Here is a 22,265-nt window from a genome sequence, read left to right as displayed (position 1 = left end):
TACAACTTCCTCCAAGTTACCCTCAGAAGGAATAAGGAAGCCACAGACTGAAGCTGGTAACCGGTGTTCACAGTCTGTAACTTCCTGTATTTATTGTTTTTGAGGCAGTTACCATCAGGATCACTGGTTTGATAACAGGGATGCCCAAAGAAAGAGCATCATAAACAAATTGGGGCTGAGGCAGTGGTACAAAGGGTTTCCCAGAGATGGCATAGAGAGCTCTGAGGTCAGACCCACATGGGTCCAAGTCTCGGTTTGGCCACTTCTGATCTTTACAACCCACACAAGTTACTGAGTAACCTCTCTGTCTCACTTTCCTCGTAAAATGAAGATACCAATACCTGCATCATTGGATTGTGATGAGGGTCATAAACTAACAACGCTTAGTGCTGTCTCAATATAATTCTTTATTTTATTTTTATTTATTCATTTATTTATTTTTTGAGATGGAGTCTCGCTCTGTCGTCCAGGCTGGAGTGCAGTGGCATGATCTTGGCTCACTGCAACCTCTGCCTCCCAGGTTCAAGCAGTTCTCTGCCTCAGCCTCCCAAAGTGCTGGGATTACAGGCATGAGCCACCCCACCTAACCAGAATTCGTATTCAAAAGACAAATTCCATTTAAACATACTTTCATTTCTCATTTTTTATTCTTTCTCTCTTTTTTTCCTGGACATCACCATGAAATAGTTAAGTTTCTGGAGCAGCATTAGAACTTGTGAATCACTGAATCTTAACTTTCTCTGCAGAGAAAGCAATGCTTCAGCTGAATGCTACTTAACATGACCCTACTGCAAAGAAAACCCTCAGTTAATGGCCTAATAAGCAAAGAAAGAATATTTCCAAAAAAAAAAAAAAAATGGGCTTGGAGAACATGAGAAAAGCAAGGAAAGTGCCTTACAGAGGATCTTAGAAGAGAATCACAAGCATCTATCAATTATTTCTATTGGATTGTTTGGCCAGGCTAGAGAATTTTTTTTTTTCTGAAATTACAGGTGATTTTTATCTTCAGCAAAAAGATAGAGATCCTCTCACATATAAGGGAAAATCAGTAACTAACAGCAATGCACAAGTTTCAAAATGAGTCACCGGTTACCATGGTGATGCAAATATTACCTAACGACTCACTGGGCTGTAAGTAACCAAGATGATGCTAAATACATTATTTTTAAAATGGGGGAAAAAGTCTCAATTTTTAGGAATACTTGTAGGGAACTAGATGGACCTAAGCAGCAGACTGAAGGCAACCCAGGATCGACCCTGCGGAGCCAGGAGTCACCGTCATCTCCTGCTCTGTGCGTGCCGAGCTCTGTGACACATGCACACCCACAGCTGCGCCCAGTGACAGCTGCAGGAGGAAGAGCAATGACACTGTATTTACAAACAAAGAACTATGATAGGGAAGATGAGTTTTCTCACTCCCTAAACTCTTCATAAAAGAATAATCTCTGCTACAGCCCACTGAAGATGAAAAACTCCATGACAGACTTTGGTGGCCAGTCCTTTATAAACTCAACCTCAAGAATGTCCTCAGGTAAAACAAGATTCCCAGAAAATAACTAAAATGCATCATAAAATAATTTCCCCCATTCTCAATAGTTTGAATGTTCTGAGTATATATGAATTTTAATTAGGAAAAAAGCATAACCATTATATGATGTTAATAATTTTTAAATCTTGCCAAGAAATGGCAGCACACAAACACATTTCTATATACTTTGTTTTTTGTTGTTTTTTTGTTTGTTCTTGAGATGGAATCATGCTCTGTCACTTAGGTTGGAGTGCAGTGGTGCAATCCTGGCTCACCACAATCTCCACTACCCAGGTTCAAGTGATTCTCCTGCCTCAGCCTCCTGAGTGGGACTACAGGTGCACGCCACCACACCCAGCTAATTTTTGTATTTTTAGTAGAGATACATTTTTGGCCTATTGGCCAGGCTGGTCTTAAACTCGTGACCTCAGGTGATCCACCCACCTCAGCCTCCCAAAGTGCTGTGATTACAGGTATGAACCACCACACCCAGCCCACATTCCTAAATCGAACTTTGTGCACAACTTCTGGAGAGAGGGCGTAATGTCCTGTACACGTGGGTTCCAGCTCTTTAGAAAACAGGCCCCAGGGTTGTTTCTCCCAGTGGTTCCGGGTATCCAGCATCAGACTGCCCAGACGGTGCCTTAAAAATAAAAACTCTCAGACCATATCCAAGGCCCACTCACTCTGAGTCTCTGGGGTTGGGATCTAAAGCCTTACATTTTTTAAAGATTCTCTATGCAATGCTTATGTTCTCTATGAAGTCTGAGAACCCCATCTTTAGTAAACTCTACTACACTAAAGTCTCCAGAAAATGGTGACAAAAGACAGGACAGCCACTGGGGGACATCTACCAGCACAGATTATTCAGAGCCAGGTCTATTCATAACTCAGCAGCTTTTTGACCACAACCCAAAGTAAATCACCAGTGTAATCTACATGTATTATATATGTGGCTAGGTGGAACAAATATTTCACAAGTAACACAGAATATATACTCTGACCTAATCTACTCTACTGTGTTCTAGTGTTTAATGCTCTGGCAACTAACTGAACTGATTTCGCTACCCACTAACTGTAATGAATGAAACCATGGTGATACCTTTAACTGCTAACATTTAACATGGATTTCTATATTACCTCTTCAATCTCACAAATAACAGCATGCAAATTATATAGATGTAGTATAAAATAAATGAAAAATATTAAGAAACTGAAGCAAAGGGAAAATAAAGACAGGAAACTAAACGTTTATGGAATAAGTCAAAGGAATCAAAGGTAAACTTAATAAATATAAGGCGTGCCAGGAAATCGAGTTCACTTGTTAACTCCCAGTTTTTTTTTTTTTTTTTGAGATAGAGTCTCACTCTGTTGCCCAGGCTGGAGTGCAGTGGCACGATCTCAGCTCAATGCAACCTCTGCCTCCCAGGTTCAAGTGATTCTCCCACCTCAGCTTCCCGAATAGCTGGGATTAGAGGCACTCACCACCATACCTGGCTAATTTTTAAGTAGAGATGGGGTTTCACCATGTTGGCCAGGCTAGTCTCAAACTCCTGACCTCAAGTGATCTGCTCCCCCTCGGCCTCTCTAAGAGCTGGGATTACAGTCATGAGCCATCACACCTGGCCCAATTCCCAGCTTTCTAGCAATCAATGTGAAGAAAGAAACAGCATGAGTTACAAAATCCCCAGTGTTCATCTGGGAAGAACAAAGCAATTTCTGAGAAGCATTCAGGCCTCTCCAGTCCCTCTCCTGCTGAATGTCCTCCCTCCCTCTTTGGGGTAGGGCAAGGGAGTCTTAAGTTGAAGTAGGACCCTTGTTATTGCCTCCACCTTCTACCACTGCCTAATTTGTGTATACAAGTCCAGTCACTCTAGGGACTACTGACTGGGACAAACAAAGCCTGCAGTGAGGGAATGTGTTCTCTTTCCGGGTCCACAAGGGGGCGTAGTTTTAAGGGCAAGAACTTCCTAGCGCCATGCCCCCCTCCCATCTCTCTCCATCCGGGAAATTTAATGGTTTGTGTTTAAATTTCACGGGGCATGGGAAGAAACTAAGAGTCAATCACTCCAGCGGAAGTTCTAAGGAACTCCTTTCATTGGCCTGTGGTCTTAGAGAAGGTGGGGGTTCCTCCCAAGCTAAAAGTCCCCTTCTTCCACACCCCTTCGGACTCTGTTTGGGTCCCCTTCAACAAACACTCCCTTTGTGGAAACCGTCTTTCTCTCTCCTGGATTTTCCCTCTGGAGTCCCCTTCCACACTCTCTCATGGAAGCTGGTCTTCCCCTCCTGGATTCCATCTTTCTGGATTCTCTCACTCAGTGTGAGAGTTAGCTGTTTCTTTCTCTCTCCTTCTCCTGTTTCTCTCTCTTTAAATAAATCACTTTCTACAAACACTTTTGAGTCCAGCATTTACTGCACACTGTGCTGTAGTCCACTTTCTCATTCTTGAGAGGGCAGGAGACCAAGAACCTGGAGAAACGTCCTCTCAGGGGAGCTGAGGGCACCCTGAACCCCAATATTACAGCAGGATGCTGAAGCCTGAGGCCACCTGATTCTCCCTCCTTCAAGAGCAATTCGTATTCATTTCTGTTACATCACTGGCCACCTTGTTATAGTGACAGCTGTTCATGGAGCTGTTCCTTCGCTCCCTGCTGACCCCACAAGATGATTAGTTTCACGAAGACAAAACTGGTTCAAATGCATTTCAGTGAACTCTCCCTAAAGTGGTGTTGGATGAAAAACTATTGTGGAAATTTCCAAAAGTCAAAAATCATAGAAGCACAAAAATCTAAACTTGCTTCTTGTAGAATCAAGCATGAAGCATTAGTCTAACCACTTGTCCTCAATGATTCAGTTTCAAACCTGTTAACCAAAGCCAGTATTTTTATATCCCAGGTTAGTCTTAAAGAAGAAATCTGCAAACAGATGTAATGTGCATAGCTCAGTTCCTGGCACACAGTATAAACTCAACAAATTCCTCTATCAGGGATCTTGTACATATTAATTTTACTTGCTCCCAGGGCCATTGCTGTCTTCACAAATCCCTCCTTCTCCTTTAATCTTGCTAAAAAGAGTGAAAATCACCCAAGAAGAGAGCTGGGTTTCCACGATTCATAGAACACTCTTAGTGCCTACATACATAATGCCACATTTGAAAAGGTTTCTTCTCATTATTTCAAGTACTTTAAGCAAGGGTTAGAGGCTACTTTGGAAAAAAAAACTGAGAAAGGAAAGCCCAACTCAGTTATTAAGTATCAAATAAATTCTTTAACCAAGCAGTAAGAAACAGAGATAACATATTCACTGTTAGAAGGCAACTGCAGTTGCTAAAGAAGACAAAAAACATATTTGCTCTTTACTCTTGAGCTGCTAAATATCATCTTGTGGATACTAAAGTAGCAGTTATTTGCTTTACAGACCCTATTTTCATGGATAGTAGAGACCTAAAATTTAGACCAGCATGTCTAGTCCTGAACAGAGGAAACATCAGTCATGATTTATTTTCCTTCAATATGAGTCCCAGATGAAATAATGTGGATGACCTACCTTTTCTGTGATATAGAAGTTGGAGCTATCGGCATGCTGCAGTGCAAAATATTCATGGTTGGCAAGAGACCACCTTAAAAATACAAGCATATACTGATTAGAAAAACAACAGTGGCCATTTTCATTTTTGTCATTGTTTAGTGTTAGATGAACTAATTATCCTGTGATTGGAATTGGACCAATCCCAACATATACCACAATGCAGTCCTGAAGCAAAATGACTTTAGCCTACCCTTCATTATGCTGAGACCAATCATTTCACGTGTGGGCTGTCTAGATCTTATGCTAAGCCTACTGCTCACCTTTAAGCATTTCATCTTCAAGGCTTGGTGTGGGAGATTTAAATACAGATATTTACAGTTCTACTTATTTTGAGGGATTGAAGTAAAGAAAAAAAAAAGAAATGCAATTTAAGTTTTTGATAATTGGCACATTTGAATTGTCTCTGTATTCTACAATCCCTTGCCAGTATAGCTGATGCAGATGGAAACACTCCAATTAAGTATTTTAGGTCTTATATATAAATTCCAGTTAACACGACTGTTTTCACAGTTATGGTTTAAAAGCAAAAGAAAAACAACAACAACAAAACAAAACAACAATGTGAACCAAAAAAAGAAAAAAAACAAAAAGACTCATTCAGCTACCATATATACATTTCCTTTGTATTATTTAGAGCAGCCAAAAGAAGTAGGAAAGTCACATCAGTGTGAGATCCCATGGGGCAGCACAATTACCCACTGCCTTGTCTGTTCAAAATCTTTCATCCTCTATGGGGACCTGAGTGGTCCTCTCAGTTTAAACCAGATCAAGTGTGTACTGTGCCCTCAGAAGTCTTTAGAGTACTCCCTGCTGGGTAGGACAAAAGAAACACAACTTCCTAAAATAAATAAAGCCAACCCCCCCACCCCGTGCACATAACAGCCATTTCACTTTCTGCTCTTTGAGGACTAATGGTAAATTGTGGTGGAAAAGGGTGTGATATTCCTACACAGTAATTCTTAGTAACTTTGAGCAGGTCAATGGGTGACTTACTAATAATATTTTACTATCCTACTGGAAATATTTTATTTGCTTGTCATTTATTTAGAATGCCTTAGATAAATCCTGAGTAACACTTACCCATCACAGACTTCCTTTATTATTGCAGACAGTGGTTTTTTCTGCAAAATGACAAAAAAGGAAATACTTTCTGTTAGTTTCATTTCATCATTTTAAATTTAAAAAAAGAAGAAGCTTCATAAAAAGATAACTAAGCAAAGAGAATTTACATTTGCTATTCTTAGTTGTTATCTATGAGTCTCTTTTCTCAAGGTAACAATCTACCAGCTGTCACCACCAAATTTATTAATGATTTATTACCCCTGTGGTCCTTTTTTCCATACTTAGCATTATTAGTTGAACAAAATATGCATCATATTTAATTTAGCCACACTGAAATCAAGGTGAAATATAGTTTTGTTCAAAGATCTCACAGACCACAGAAGCCCATGAGGCCAAGTCAAAACCAGAATCCCTCAGGAGCAGTACATGAATCAGGCAAGCTGAAGTATGGCTTTATGTAAAAAGCTTGGATTCATGATATTTTTATGAGAACATGTGGCAAATGGAATAGGAGGTGTTACAAAATGGTTTCTACAAAGTGCATAGAATTCTCCTCCCGACGATGGCCCTGATAAATGCCGATCATGCAGCAGCTTGAGCCAGACACACTCCAGTAATGCAACCATGACACCATGTGCCCTGGTGTCAACTGGCGACTGACTACAGCTGTGCTCTTGCGCCTAACAACCACACTTGTGCTCCGCCTGCCCTCAAGATAGAAGGAATGCAGCAGACAGACACATCAGCTCTTCCAGAGATGTCGAAACTCTTCCTGTTTTGGATGCAAACAAGATCCTGTCTGTCTCTAGGATGGGGAGTATCATGTCAACTCAAAGAACAAATCACAGACAAGAAATGAATGGGGAAGAGAGGAAGAGAATATGAGAAATCAGAGAAGTATAATACATGGTCCTGAATTTTCAAGTACAACCATAAAAAAGCTGTCTACATATAAGCAGGTTTTACTTCTGTCTATCTGAAAGGCACTGTGGTATCTGGAAAGAGATTCTGAATCCAATAGATCAGTTCGAATCCAAGGTCTGTCAACTTGTTTGCAGTGTAAGTTACCTACAATTTTCTTCATTTGCTGAACCCCAGTTAGTTTATCTGTAAAATGGAAATAGGATCTATTCACCCCTCAGGCTATTAAAAAAATTAAATTACATTAATTATATTAAATTAATACAAAGGACAAAAGACTTCAAAAAAGGATTAGGACTTCTGCAAGGGCTCCAATTCCTCCTTGTATCCTCACCCTTGGACTTGATGCTATACCTGCCCTATTGGTGAATTTTGAATACCATTTGCATAGTCTTCTCCAAGGGCCTCCCTAACCCCTGCTAAAGGCCCAATTCAGTGTACAGTGTCCCTCCAATGAACTCCCTCCCACCGGAGCTCCATCCTCTATGAGCACATTCACTACCATGTGTGCAAAAGAATACCTGCCTTTGCCTACAACTATAAACACAGTTGGAGGTGTTTCTTGCAGCAATATTCACAATAGCCAAGATTTGAAAGCAATCTAAGAGTCCATCAACAGATGAATGGATAAAGAAAATGCGGTACATATACATTGAAGTATTCAGCCATAAAAAAGAATGAGATCCTGTCATTTGCAATGACATGGATAGAACTGGAAACCATTATTTTAAGTGAAATAAGCCAGGCACAGAAAGACAAACATCACATGTTCTCATTTATTTGTGGGATCTAAAAAGCAAAACCATTGAACTCATGGATAAAGAGAAGAAGAATGGTTACCAGAGGCTGGGAAGGGTAGTGGCAAGGGTTGTGAGAGAGGTGAGGATGGTTAATGAGCACAAAAAAACATAATAAAGAATGATAAGACCTGGTATTCGATAGTACAACAGGGTGACTATAGTCAATAATTTATTTGTACATTTAAAAACAACTAAAAGAGTATAAGTGGATTGTTTATAACACAAAGGATAAATGCTTGAGGATATACACACCCCATTTTCCACAATATGATTATTATACATTGCAGGCCTGTATTAACACATTTAATGTACCCCACAGAAACATATACCTACTATATACCCACAAAAATTAAAAAATAAATAATCACAGTTGGAGAAAAAGGGAAACCTAGAATTACTGAGGAGCAGAAAGACAGTGGGAGTATTTCTTATATCCTAAATCTGTCCTCTAGAACAAGATGACAAATGGCAATTGGGTTCTAATCTACTTACACATTACACAAGTTCTAGGCCTTTGCAAGAACCTGCCCACTGTTTATGGCTCTAGCTGTGAGCTGAGAAGCAAACGCATTCTTTCAACCAAATGACAAAGGAACTTCAGAAACAAAACTGTTTTCCATAGACAAGATTTTGCCCTTCCAGCTGCCAGAGATCCTTCTAGGCTATCGATTTGCGATGACTTATCAGAGAATCTCCCCAAATCTCACTTTGTGAACCCTCAAAACTGAAACATAAATAAGAGAGCCAGGTTTTAGTCTTAAATTACACTGAAACAAAAGGTCAGGTCAAGACGGTATTGTTGAGGTAGGAAAAGGCATCAAAAGCAACTGTTACCAGATTTAGACTTAGAGACCGAAGTTTCTTCGAGGAATTACTTGGATTTTAATTCAGATCTGATTCATAGATTGAGAATCAAGTTTAAAAAGACAGAGGTCTCTAGGGCACTATTATACCTAGAAGATAATGAAGTTGGATATATGAAAGGAATAAAGACCACAGATGCACAAAGCTTAGAGACTTAATAGAAAAAGAAAAACTGTAAACCACAGAGGAAAAGGAATTATAGTTGACTGAACACCCATAGGGTAGCCTAGTCAATTTAAATGAGTGTTACGTAATAGTGGGTCTCTTCATTCTTCCATCTACTGCAATCAAAGTTAGCCCCAACCACCCAAAAAATAATTCAATAACCTTTTCACTGTTCTTACCTTCCTTTTCCTGTCTGCCTTACTGACACTGTTACTGCTTCCTCCTTTTTGAAACCCCCTTTCCAGAGCTTCTATGATATAGCACAATACTTTCTTCATTTTCCTACACTTATAACTAATCCTTCAATAAAGTCCAAGAAATCCTTCATAGTTGCTCTTTTACCTTTAGCTCTCTAACTCCAGAGTTCTTTTCTTATCTTTTCTGCTTTTATTTAATCAGTCAGTTCCTCATGGACCTCATGCTCTTCAACTGTCCTAAGTCTATAGTTGTAGCCCCAAACACTCTCTTGCAAATCTCTGACAGTCTGTTAGAACATTTTAACTCTCCTGCAGGTACCTTATTAAAAGTGGAAACAAAAATCATCACTTTCACATTTCCTATCCCTCAATCTACCCAACTGTAGCACATGCCCCCTCAGATCCCACACCCAACCCTGCCGCAACTTCTCTGTTCTCGTTATGGCACCACTACTGCCCAGAAGTCTCATTAACATTTATGTCTTCACTTTTCAGATATAAGGTGCTAAAAGGTTATGTAGACATTTCCTCTGTGATGTCCATAGCATTGCTTCTCACTGCCTAACTCTTCTGAACTCCTGACTCTCCTCATTCCAACTCCTACCATCAAATAGATAACTTTAAGTGTATACCCCAATCTCATCACCCTTAATTCTGCTTCCTCTGACCCAGAACTTTTCCTGAGGACAAGACCATCATTAATAAATATTTGCCATGAATTTCTAATAAAATGCTTCCCTAGCGAATCAACCCAAAATCTCATCTTCCATTAGTTTCTACAGTCGACTTGCCTACTTTCAGCAGTTCTTTGACGCACATTTCTAGCAAACTTGTCCTTGTCTTCTCTTTCTTCTTTACTACGTTCTGTGGCATACACATCTGCAAGACACTAAGTCTCATCATTACTTCTTCCACAACCTCTCTCCCTTTCATCTTTCCAGACCTTTCCTACCACCTTTGTTCTAAAGATCCCATCACCAGGTTCCTGCAGATAAGTCTCCACATCTCTAATTTCTTTTTCTCCAATCCCCATGTCAAATATAAATACATAAAATTAGACTTTCCCCACAAACTTTGCTCACATCACTCTTTTGCTCCCAACAAAAGTGTCAGTCCCTTAGCTCTTCGCCAAAGCCTTCCATAATCTGGTCTCAGTAATTCTACTATTCTGTACACATTGCCCATGCTTCTGGATCTTGTTGGTGAGTCACCAAAACAAACAAACAAACAAACAAAATCTCATCTCCACACTTTTTGCTCCTGCCATTTGCTTTGTTGAAATGTCCCTCTCCTTCTTTCTGTTCCAACTCTTTAACAAGAACTCTTACCTATCATTTCTTATCCATGTCAAAGCCACCTCCTCTAACCTGATGCCCCCTTATCTCCCTGAATAGACATAATTACTCCCTCTGTACACTTAGCACATTAAATGAATCACTTCTGAGGACTCTGTATATCTGTTTTATCTCCCCATCCCTTGAGAACAAGGCATCTTAATTTATCTGTAGCCTTCCCCACCCCTCAGTACTAGTTACCACAATATGTAGGTGTTAACAGGATCTAATAGAAGACTCAATATACCTCTGCTAAATGAAAAAAATTATACATTCAAAAACCTTCCTTTTAGAAAAATAGCAAACTATTTTTAATGACAGCCTGGATTTCCCACTTCCTACCACTGCTGGGTGGCTGTGAGCAGCCACTGGTCATAAGCTGTTAAACACATGAAAGCTGTCACTACTTCCTATGCAGAATTATTCTTATAGGAATCAGGCAATTCATAGGTTGGAAGAGCACTGAGCACCAGCTGATAAAGAATGTAATTCAACAGACGATAAAACAGATACCAACCAAACAAGTGTTACCGTCAGTAAGCATGACCAAAGAGGTGAGCCTTATACTCTCATAAGCAGACAAAACTGACCAAGATACCCCGGGTACCTTGAAAACTCTAGCCTGGTATCACTGTTTTTCTCACTTCCTATAGAATGCCCTCTTTTTGACATGAGCTCATTGCCTGACCAGTAAATTCCAAGCCAAACACCAGCTCTGCCTTGTGGACTTTTTAGTTAACATTTGACCAAAAGGTTACATAAGGCATGTCTGTCTATCTATCCAATTCACCAAGACCTGAGAGTAGACTGATATAAATAATACATTAATAGCTTTCTGTAGACCCACTGAATAATCTGCTTTTCATTTCATTGAAAGGAAAGACTCAAGAGAAAAATTAATTTAGTTCAAAATGATGACGCTGCTTGATTCTCCTCTCTATAGCTCCATAAACCCTAAATGAACTAAAAATTAACTTCTATACTCTATTTGTAAATATTTAGGCTGGTGTGGTGGCTCACGTCTGTTATCCCAGCACTTTGGAAGGCCAAGGCAGGTGGATGGCTTGAGCTTCAAAGTTTGAGACCAGCCTGGACAACATGGCAAAACCCCATCTCTACAAAAAGTATAAAAATTAAAGGCCAGATGCGGTGCCTCACACCTGTAATCCTAGCACTTTGGGAGGCTGAGGAAGGCAGATCATCTGAGGTCAGGAGTTTAAGATCAGCCTCGCCAACATGGCAAAATCCCAAATCTACTAAAAATACAAAAAATTAGCCAGGCATGGTGGCGGGTACCTAGAATCCCAGCTACCTGGGAAGCTGAGGCAGGAGAATTGCTTGAACCTGGGAAGCAGAGGTTGCAGTAAGCTGAGATCGCACCATTGCACTCCAGCCTAGGCAACAAGAGTGAAACTCTGTCTCAAAAAAAAAAAAAAAAAAAAAAATTAGCCAAGCATGGTGATGTGCACCTATAGTAACAGCTACTTGGGAGGCTGAGGTGGGAGAATTGCTTGAGCCCAGGAGGTAGAGGTTGCAGTGAGTTGAGATGGCACCACTGCACTCCAGCCTGGGTGACAGAGCCAGACTGTCTCGAAAAACAAAATTTGGATTTAGAATATTGAGGCCAAATTATTTTAACTGTTCAGTATGTTTCCATAATTTATACAAATCATCATTAAATTCCTGAAGCTTTTTGTTTGGATGATCAAAACTGCCTTCTTGGACTCAACAGTGAGCTGAAAAAGATGAGCAGGAATTTTTCCAGAATAACCTGGAGGGTTAGGCAGTTACCTCATTTCTATGTGCAGGGATCAAGGCCCATAGGCACGGAGGTCCCTACCCCATGCTCTTTTCCCCATTCTCCTTCCCAACAGTGAGGTCATCTTGCAGCATATGAAAGTCTTTCTTCACCTTATAGTATATTCTGAAGAAATTTTAATGTTTGCATAAGGAGCATTATTTGTTAAATGAAGTATGCATTTCCATATGAATCTGAAGGGCAAAGTGCCATGTGTCAATAGCTACACTCAGGGAGTAGTTTTTCTTATTAAAGGATGTATTCCTCTCTTTTTATCTTAATTCTTTTTCTCAAAAGTTCCTTTGTTAATTTACTAAAAACAGTAAGTCCACAAAGCAAATTTCCTACACAAGAAGATTTATTGCCAATTTTTGTAAATGAGCTAAATTTAAGGCCGGACACAGTGACACATGCCTGTAATCCTAGCACTTTGGGAGGCTGAGGCAGATGGATCACTTGAGGTCAAGAGTTTGAGACTAGACTGAGCAACATGGTGAAACTCCTCCATCTCTACTAAAATACAAAATATACCTGGGCATGGTGGGTGCCTGTAATCCCAGCTACTAGGGAGTCTGAGGCAGGAGAATTGCTTGGACTCAGGAGGTGGAGGTTGTAGTGAGTCACTGCACTCCAGCCTGGGCAACAGAGTGAGATTCCATCTCAAAAAAATAATAATAATTATTGAAAATGGCCAAATTCTCTAGCAGCTGATTTTCAATTTACATCTTTTCTCTCTCTATTCCTTAAAGTGAGTATTGGTCTTTTGCTTTCCCTTCTGTGTTCTTTTTCCTTTCCCTTTAATACAATGCTGGTACCACTAATTCCTAAATCCACGTCTCCCCTGAGCCATCTTCCAGGTTTAGTCCTGCATAACCCGTTACGCAGATCCATGGATCACAAGGATGTCCTGCCACCCCTTTAAATTTAACGCTTCTTTCTTTCTTACTAAACAATTCTCCTTTTGCCTCTTCTTGATCTCTTAAAAAAATATGATCACTCTCTCACTCAGACTACATGTTCCTTTAAGGCATCGGAGATCCAGCAGCCCGGGGAGTCCTTGGCTGTTTATTTATGAGGTGGCCAGTCCAGCCTTTCTGGAGGCACCTTCCCAGGAGACCCCCCAGCTGTCAGCTCTCATCAGAGCCCCTCCCTGTCCCACCTCTGATGAGCACTGGCAGTCCCTGGCTGCGCAGCCACCTGTTCCTGTTTGTTCGCCAAGGCACCTGGCTTGGGGACTTTATACAACCCAAATGCTCACCTTGGAGAGCTCAAGTCTGTTGCTGCCCACATTTCTGCCTTGACGCTGGCCTGCTGAGGCTGGCAGCACCCCCAGCCAATGTGTCCAGACACCTGTTAGGCACTATGGAGCATAGGCTGCCGTTCTTAGCTCTGACATCCACTTCTCCGGCCTCTGCCTGCCTCAAAATGGGCATTACCCAGAAAAGAAAGGCTGTTTCCATCAAGTTTATTCATTTCAAATGATATGGGAAAGATGTTCATGAGATGGTGTCCAGTGAATATACAGTGGACATTTTAGAATGATGAATTTTTATTGACTACTTCTTATTCTCTATCTTCCCCCCAACTATGAGCTCTTGGATGACTTCATTATCTATTTATTTGAAACATGGTCTCACTCTGTCACCAGGGTGGAGTGCATTGGTATGATCTTGGTTCACTGTAGTCTCAATCTCCTGGGCCCAAGGGATTTTCCTGTCTCAGCCTCCTGAGTAGCTGAGACTACAGATGTGCACCAACACGCCTGGCTGGTTTATTTTTTGCAGAGACAAGGTCTCACTATATTATGCAGGCTGGTCTTGAACTCCAAGCCTCAAGCAATTCTCCCACCTTCACCTTCCAAACTGCTGGGATTCAGACATGAGCACCACACCTGGCCTTCAATGACTTTAGGAGACTTCCTGGGATTGAATCCCAGCTTCTGCAGTCCCTGGCTTTGGAACTTGGGCTTCTTACTTCTCTCAACGCTTCTGTTTTCTCTTCCTGTTATGAAGATTAATTGAGATAATGGTGTAAAATCCTTGAAACAGCACCTGGTACATTGTAGGGCATTACATAATGTCTACGATAGGTTCTTTTATTTACTTATATCCCTTGTTTGGACACTTCACACATACTTTTAAAAAATGCTGGTTTAAGAAATTGAGTAAATAAATGAATGAAAATCCAATTCCTCCTTCTTCTTTAAAATGACTCCAGCCCCCAATGCCTTTGGCACTTGCCGCATCCTGCTATTTATTCTCAAATTCGTCTTCTTGAGTTTTGCCACCTGCATGGCACTTGCTTTGGCGGCAGAGACTGTCTCTGGGACACTGTCCCCTCCCAGGCACATGGCTGCTGGGCCTGGAAAGGCATGCAGTTAATGAACATTGATTAAAAACACATCTTCCTTTCCCAGACTTTTAGCTACTTTTCCTTTTTTTTTCTGGTCTCTTCCTGACTGCCATGGAGGCTCAGGGGAACAGCTAAAGACGGATCGCAACAAGCAGAGGACAGACACAGTCCTCGGTCTCCAGCACTCCTCCACCCTTCCGTTCAGTGATCGCCTCACAGCCCTCTAACTGCTTTTCCACAAAGACTTAAAGTTTTTGGTCCTAGACTATTAAAAAGCATTTCTCCAGTACTTTAAAAAAAAAAAAAACCTGACAGATGCTTTATTCTAACACTTTGAGGTGGTATAGCACAGCATTTGGGATTTTACTTTGCTTTTATAGATGGAAATTCATTGAACATATTCTGCTCAGCAGTTATTAGCAATGTTGGCCCAGAAAGAATAGAAATCCAGCTTCCAAATGTCAGGACACCGCTGAGAGAGGATAGTATGTTGACTACGATGCATACAATGTGACTTGGACAAACTTTAATGAACAGTAAGTCATCGAGTTCCCAGAGGCACCTCGTGACATCGTGTCAATGACACCAGTCACTTTACAACAGTTTTATTCTTCCTCCAATGATCTTATGACCGCTCTCCATGCTTCTGAGCCACCTACTTTTGCATGGAGGAATTGGATGTGTTCTGAAAAGCCTGTGTCCATACCCTATCTTCCTAGTAACAGACTGATGAATCTGTAAGATAACAACAAAGCCACACTTTCCTGAGGCAAATTCAGCTGGTTTTTGAAAAGCTAGTATCCTGACAATAGTTGCAGTGTGAATAACAGACACAAAATTCGAGCAATTATCAAAAATGACAAAGGGGCTCACAGCAACCTCTCCACAGCAGTAAAATCATGGATCACATTAATTTTAAATACTGAAAAATGACAGGCTCTGCCACCTTTTTCTTGACAAACAATGATTCATTTCAAAAAATCATTTACCAGCAGTGACTTATTTCAAGCTTCATGAAACAAATGAGGTATCAGATTTTACCTAAATTGTATCATAAAAATCACTAAACAATGACAGTAAGCAAAGATAGAAATAATTATGTTGAATGTATTGATGGGCTAAAGATAAGCAGACCTACCGTCTCCTTTAGATATTCTTACATGCTTCTGCTCAGCAGACACTGTATTTCCCTTCAATTGGAAGGGAAACTGTAACTTGAGAAAATGTCAGAAATATAGAGATAAACAATGAAAAAATAAAGCACTACTTATATCAGTTATAATCTTTTGTGATTCTCCTCCTAGTTCCTGATTATTTTACTGAATATTGTTACATATCAATGTTGCTATGGATATCAAGAACAACATTTTTCCCCAATTTCCTTATCTCTGAGAGCAGCAACAACCACTTTCCTAATTCCTATACTGTCTTCAAACTTCCTTAATATCAGTCTTTTCCAAGTGCTTCCAGATGACTCTAGACCCACAGAAGGCCACTGCACTCCACCATACCTTTGCAATCAAATATTCCCTTTTATGTGGAAATGAATGATTCACATGGAGAATCAATTCAGGCCTTATGGTCTGCGTACCTTCACTCATGTGAAATAATTTATTTGTGTGTGTCAAGTTCACCTTTGGAAAGTTAACTGTATTTATGTGCATAGCTTAAAAATAAAATTCAGACAGATTCAGTAAGATCAACAGAAATGACTGTCAGCTCTAATGGATAGGATGTTATCAGGCTAGGAGAGTACATATGAGAAAGCCAATAAGCCCTGAAGGCAAAGTAGGGTTCAGGCTCAATTTCCACACAGGATTACGAAGGTTTATCAATGGCAAAGAACCTGAGATTGAAAGTAACTCAGCAGTCAAAAGAACACTGAAAGGAACAAGTGACAAAAACAAGTATGAAATGAGTTCATGTTTCTCATTTAGTTTTATTTTTTTCTTGTCCTTCTGGTCTCTCTTTGCTACTAGTTGGTCTGTGTGTTTGTGAGTGGATGTACCAATGCCAATTAATTCTCCTTTCTTGAGTGGCAATGGACATGAGGCAGTGGAGGGACCTGGCTTCTGAGCCTCAAACAAAAGTCCCATTAAGGTAATGGTGGCAACCTGAGACAGAACATATAGCCTTGAATAATAATAACACAGGCTTTTCAGGAAGGGTCTAAACTCTGCAAAGAATGACCACAATCTCACACTGTCTCTCCACCCCTAACTTCAACATATCATCAACATAGACTTTACTATCTTCTTTTACTATCATCACTTGACCAGCCCTTCTAATCATGATACAGTATAGCAACAGCTACTGTTTTTTGAGCGACTACCATATATCCCCTACAAGAGGATATTACTAAGTGTATTTCACTAATGAGCAAACCATATGAGGGATGTTAAAATGTTAAGTAATCTGGCCAGGCACAGTGACTTACACCTGTAATTCCAACACTTTCTGAGGCCTAGGAGTGCAGATCACTTGAGCTCAAAAGTTCAAGACCAGGCCGGGCCACATGGCAAAACCCCATCTCTATGAAAAATAGGATAATTAGCCAGGCATAGTGGTGCATGCCTGTCATCCCAGTTACTTGGGAGGCTGAACTGGGAGGATCGCTTGAATCCAGGAGGTCAAGGCTGCAGTAAGCCAGGATCATGCCACTGCTCTCCAGCTCTGGGCAAAAGAGGGAAACTCTGCCTCAAAACAAAACAAAAAAAAGATGCTGCATAACTTGCTCAAAGTCTTATAGCACATGTGACAGAGTCAGAATTTGAACCCAGACCTGTATAATTCCAGACCCCTTACCCTTTAACTCCATCCCAAATCTACCAAGTCCTCAAAACCGTGAACAACAAATCCAAGTGCTTAGAGCTAATACCTACGGGGTAGGTGCTGGAGCTGCGTGCCTGGAATCCTGGCACATAGTTCAAGATAAATGTTACTTGAAGCACAATGTTTTAGCCATATGAATAGTAGATGTACTTTCTTCGTGCATAAATTATAAAATCCTAAATTAACACTGGAACATTTGATACCCACTAGAAGAGCCTCTCTGCTCAAGCTCACTCTAGATGCCCAAATCACCGTCTCCAATCCCAACTTCTCTGTAGTCCCTTCTGTCTCAGACCATTTCAGCTTGAATTTATACCCTTTCATAACCTCAAACTCAAATCTTACCCCAAACTCTCTTTCCTAGTTTTCAACCTGCATTCGTCTTCTTCTAGTTTGTCAGAATATAAACTTGGAATCAACACTACATCTTCCCTATCTCCTTCATACTGTTGTTTGTCTCCTGTCCTGCCAGTGCAATCTGGGGTGACTCTCAAAGCTGTTCTGCTTATTGTGCCTGTGGGTACAGGGATGCAAGTACAAGTCAGTGCTATCTGGATTGCCTGAGGTATTTTGGGTTCAAGATACAGCAAATGCAAAGGCAGAGTGAAATGGATGTCCTCTTTGCATACGGAGGAGTTGACAATGTCACACAAGTGAAAGATGAGACAGTGGCTCAACAGGCAAGCTAGAGGCAAAAAATACCTAATTCCTACAGACAACTCTTTATTTTTAATTTTATTTTAGTTATAATTGACAAATAATAGCTATGCATATTTATGGGGTATAAAGTGATATTTTGATACATGTGTACATTGTGGAATGATCAAGTCAGAGTAATTAGCATACCCATCATCTCAAATATTTATCATTTCTTTGTGCTGAGAGTATTTAAAATTCTCTCTTTTAGCAATTCTGAATATGACAAGTCTTAAAGGTTTGGACTCATGTGGGTTTTTACATAGGGAAGTAGCATAATTAGATGTGCATTCTCAAATGATAGGGGATTGCACTACGGATTGAGAGATAAGTTAAACAGGAAAACTGGCTGGTATATCAAAACCCAAAGGAAATATGAAAGGAGATATGCTGACACCTGAACAATTTCTTGTACCTCTTTGTAAGGTGTCCATGAAGAATGCAAGTCCACCTGAACAGTCCTCCACAGATGTTTTCTATCTTGACAGATGTCACCAATATCCTTCTAGCTAGCTGTTCATACCAGAAATCTCAGAACTGCCCTTAACATTTCACTCTGCCTTACCCCACATACATAATCAATCATCAATTTTCTGTCAAATTAGTCTTCCCGAATGTCATAATGGGACACATACCTATCTTCTTTCTATCTCCCTACCACCATCCCAGTTCATGGCATAATTTTTTCTTGATTGGGCTACTGCAAGAACAGTCTAACTAGCCTCTCATTTTCTGTTTTGGACTCAAAAAACAATTCTCAAGTTGGCACCTTCTGAAAGTACAACTCACCGTGTCACTCCCATGCTTAGAAACTTTCCATTTTCTACTCATTTGGACAGGGTATTAAGTCCACATGGCTTCTGATGGGAGAGCCTCATGGACCACAGACCCAAGTGGCCAAATCCAGAGCCCCTGTTCTTTCTCGCTGTCAGATTTCCCTTTAATTCCAGAGAAGCATGATATTAGCTAGGATCTCTTTAAATATTTTGTCTCCATTATTCATTTCCTCTATTAGTGGAAATGCCAATTAGACATAGATTATAGCTTCTTAATGTATCTTTCAACACAGCTTAGCATTGGTATTAATATTTTTCATTCCTTTCTCTCTTGGGCCACATTCTGGATGAATTCCTCATCTTCAACCTTCAATTTACCAATTCTCTCTCTAGCTGAATCCACTCTAAAGTTATTCTTGTGTTTTATTGTTTTATCTTTCTGCTGTTGGTTTTTTTTTTATTTTATTAACATATACAGTTGCCCCCCCCCTTATCTGAGGGGCATATGTTCCAAGACCTCTATCAAATGCCTGAAACCTCAGATAGTACTGAACCCAACTGCCATCAATCAGAACATGTTTCTCTTCATCTCTCCCACCCCTAAATTTTATGCCTCTTTGATCTTAACTAAGCATTTATCATACACTGTGGCCATAACTTTTGCAATTTAAGGTCTGACAGCAAAACTAGCATGAATTCTTTTTCTTCCTCACAATTTCACAGACAGAAGATTCATTCTTACCATAGATCTTAGCAACTGATTTTTTTTTCTTTCTCTAGCAAATCTAGAACTTTCACCTTTTCACTTAGAGGAAGTTTCTCTTGGGCATATCTGAAATGCTAGCATCAATAGTCTTACATTTTGAAGCCATTATTAGGTAAAATAAGGGCCACCTGGACACAAGTGCTGTCATACCATGACAGTCGATCTGATAACTGAAATGTCTACTAAATGACTAACAAATGGGAAGTGTCCACAGCATGCATATGCTGGACAAAGGGGTGCTTCAAGTCCTGGAGGGACAAGGCAGGATAGCACAAGATTTTATCACAGTACTCTGAACAGTGCACAACTTAAAACTTATGATTTGTTTACTGTTGGAATTTTTCATTTAACATTTTCAGACTGGTTGGTTGGAGAAAGCAAAACCACAGATAAGGGAAGGACTACTGCATTTTTCACTTACAAGGTTTCTAATTGGTTCTTTCTCACTTACACCTGTTCTCAATTTATACCCACTTGCTTTGTGCTCATAATCTCCTGTTTGTGTAGATATTATGCTCTCTCTTTTGAGGCGCTTTGAGGATACTCAACACACACTGATGTTTAAGCTCTCTCCTGCTGTCTGTACTCCTCCACGCTGACCAGAAGGAAGAGGTCCACAGAGGGTGGCAGCAGCAGATGTGACTAAGACCAGATGCAGACAAGTTTTCTGTGATGACTGATTGGATAAAAAGGATGAAGGAGAAAAAAGAGTCTAAAAGACACGTGGTGTCAGCTTGAGCAAACTGGGCACAGTTCACATCTGTCACCAAGAAAAGGAAAATATGAAGAAAAGCAAAATTGCAAGGGTTTGAGGCAGGGAGAATCAATGAGAACCGTTTTAAATATGCTGAGTTTGAGGTACAAGGGCCATACTGATGAGCAAGGCAGACAGACAGATGGATGGTTGTTTATATGGGTGAGGAGGTCAAGGAAGAAGTGACAGCTAGAAATTATGAGCATCTCATCATGATGAGGCTGATCAATCCAAACAGATTGCTACAAACTAGTCCCAGAGTAAGGATTCATCCATCATCATTTTGAGACAGTTTGTCTCAAAGTCACTGATTGTCTTTCAACTACAGATAGCTTTGATGGAAAGACACACATAGATATTCTTAAAGTCAATTCATAAAATGTAATAATGTATTTAGAATACATGATGCAAACAAGGCAAGGAATGTCTTCACCGTGACCACTCTTGTTCATGTATTATTGTCTGTGTCAATAGACAATTTCACTTCCTTCCTCCACTGAACAAACACTCCTTATGAGTTTAGCACGTGCAGGCCTGTGCGGTGCTGGGGACACACTTGGCCCATGCAGAGAGCATCACGCAGTGATTACAGTGTTGACAAGTGGAGCCCTGTGGGATGTTACAAGTGCACACAGCAAGCACCCGCATCTAGTCTGAAGAGTCAGAAAAGGCCTTAGAGAAAGGTCTAAGGAACTTAACCTTCATCTGGGATGGAAGAATAAATAGGTGCTAGACATGCAGAGAAGTGAGGAGGGTAATTTCTAGTTAAGAGAAAAAATCACATTTTTTACAACTCAGAAGTGGGAAAAAAAATTGTGTTTGTGAAAGGAGAAAATGTTTGCATATGATAAGAACTCAGATGGTGGCATTGGAGGACTCTACAGAGGCACTAAGCAAGGCAGTGCACTGGCAAGAGCTGGGAGCAGGGGGCCCTCCCAACCACACCAAGGACATCTGGATTCCATTCTAGGTGCAATACAAGCCAGTGCAGAATGTTAGGGCTGGGTGAATGGATGGGAAGGGGAGGAAGAGGTGTGGCCTAGAAGCCAGCTGTGATGCTACTGAAGCCACCTAGGGGAGGTAAGCTAAACCAGTGGCAGCTAGGACAGATAAAAGGTGAATGGACTCAAGCCCATTTAGGAGGCTGACTCCACAGGACTTGCTATTTGAGGAGCTGTGGATACTGTAGGGGTGGGGATCAAGCATGATGGTGATTCCATTGGCCCATAAATGCATTTGATGGAAAGCTAGGAACAAGAAACTAGAAACACACATATTTTATTTGCCAGAGGTTGCTCTCACTTCCTTGGAGTTCTGGACACACTGCACATTGGTCTATGTACTCCTAAAATACAAGCTGTTTGTTCCTGGGAACCCAGAGTTCCTTCCAATACTGAAATCCACGTATTTAGATATGCTGCCACAAATAACCAGTTGACCTAACAGGAAAATTAGCACAAAGTATAACATTCACAAAAGGTTCTAGAAATGTCAGAGGTCTTAGTCACCAAGTCTTAAGAAAACATAGTTAATAGAAGAGTGCCCTGAGTTACCAGACTTCTCAGAGTGACAGTGTTGTGGAAGGAAGTAGAACAGCAGAGAACACCACCAGCACCCACCTCTAGAGCAAACTAAATCTGCATTTCATTTGCAGAAGGAAAAGGAGAATGCCAGAGTTCATTCTGGCTCAATTAAACAGCTCTCAGTTAAAAGGAGAGATATGCTTGCTGTGTTTTTCTTCAAAAGACATGGCGAATTTTAAGATTGTTATGAGGTTATATAGACTCTCTCACACAATAAAAGAGAGCTAAAACCCGAAAAGGAAGTACCCC

At 40.5% G+C, this 22,265-nt stretch overlaps 1 protein-coding gene across 4 annotated transcripts in view; it reads right to left on the bottom strand.

The window, feature by feature from the left end:
• Positions 1-22,265, bottom strand: part of ELMO1 (engulfment and cell motility 1) — a 571,068-nt gene that overhangs the window by 428,426 nt on the left and 120,377 nt on the right. For all 4 annotated transcript variants that reach the window (XM_021669358.2, XM_021669357.2, XM_064380449.1 and 1 more), the window contains exons 3-4: positions 6,197-6,237; positions 5,075-5,147 (exon numbers count right to left, since the gene is read on the bottom strand). In XM_021669358.2, the coding sequence (XP_021525033.1) occupies positions 5,075-5,147; positions 6,197-6,237 (114 nt within the window). The remainder of the gene's footprint in view (positions 1-5,074; positions 5,148-6,196; positions 6,238-22,265) is intronic.

This window comes from Aotus nancymaae, unplaced genomic scaffold (genome assembly GCF_030222135.1).
Source record: "Aotus nancymaae isolate 86718 unplaced genomic scaffold, 86718_ANA_hifiasm-v0.15.2.pri h1tg000025l, whole genome shotgun sequence".
Lineage (NCBI taxonomy): Eukaryota > Metazoa > Chordata > Mammalia > Primates > Aotidae > Aotus > Aotus nancymaae.
Note: the sequence above shows the minus strand (reverse complement) of the source record. Positions and strands in the feature narration are given on the sequence as shown.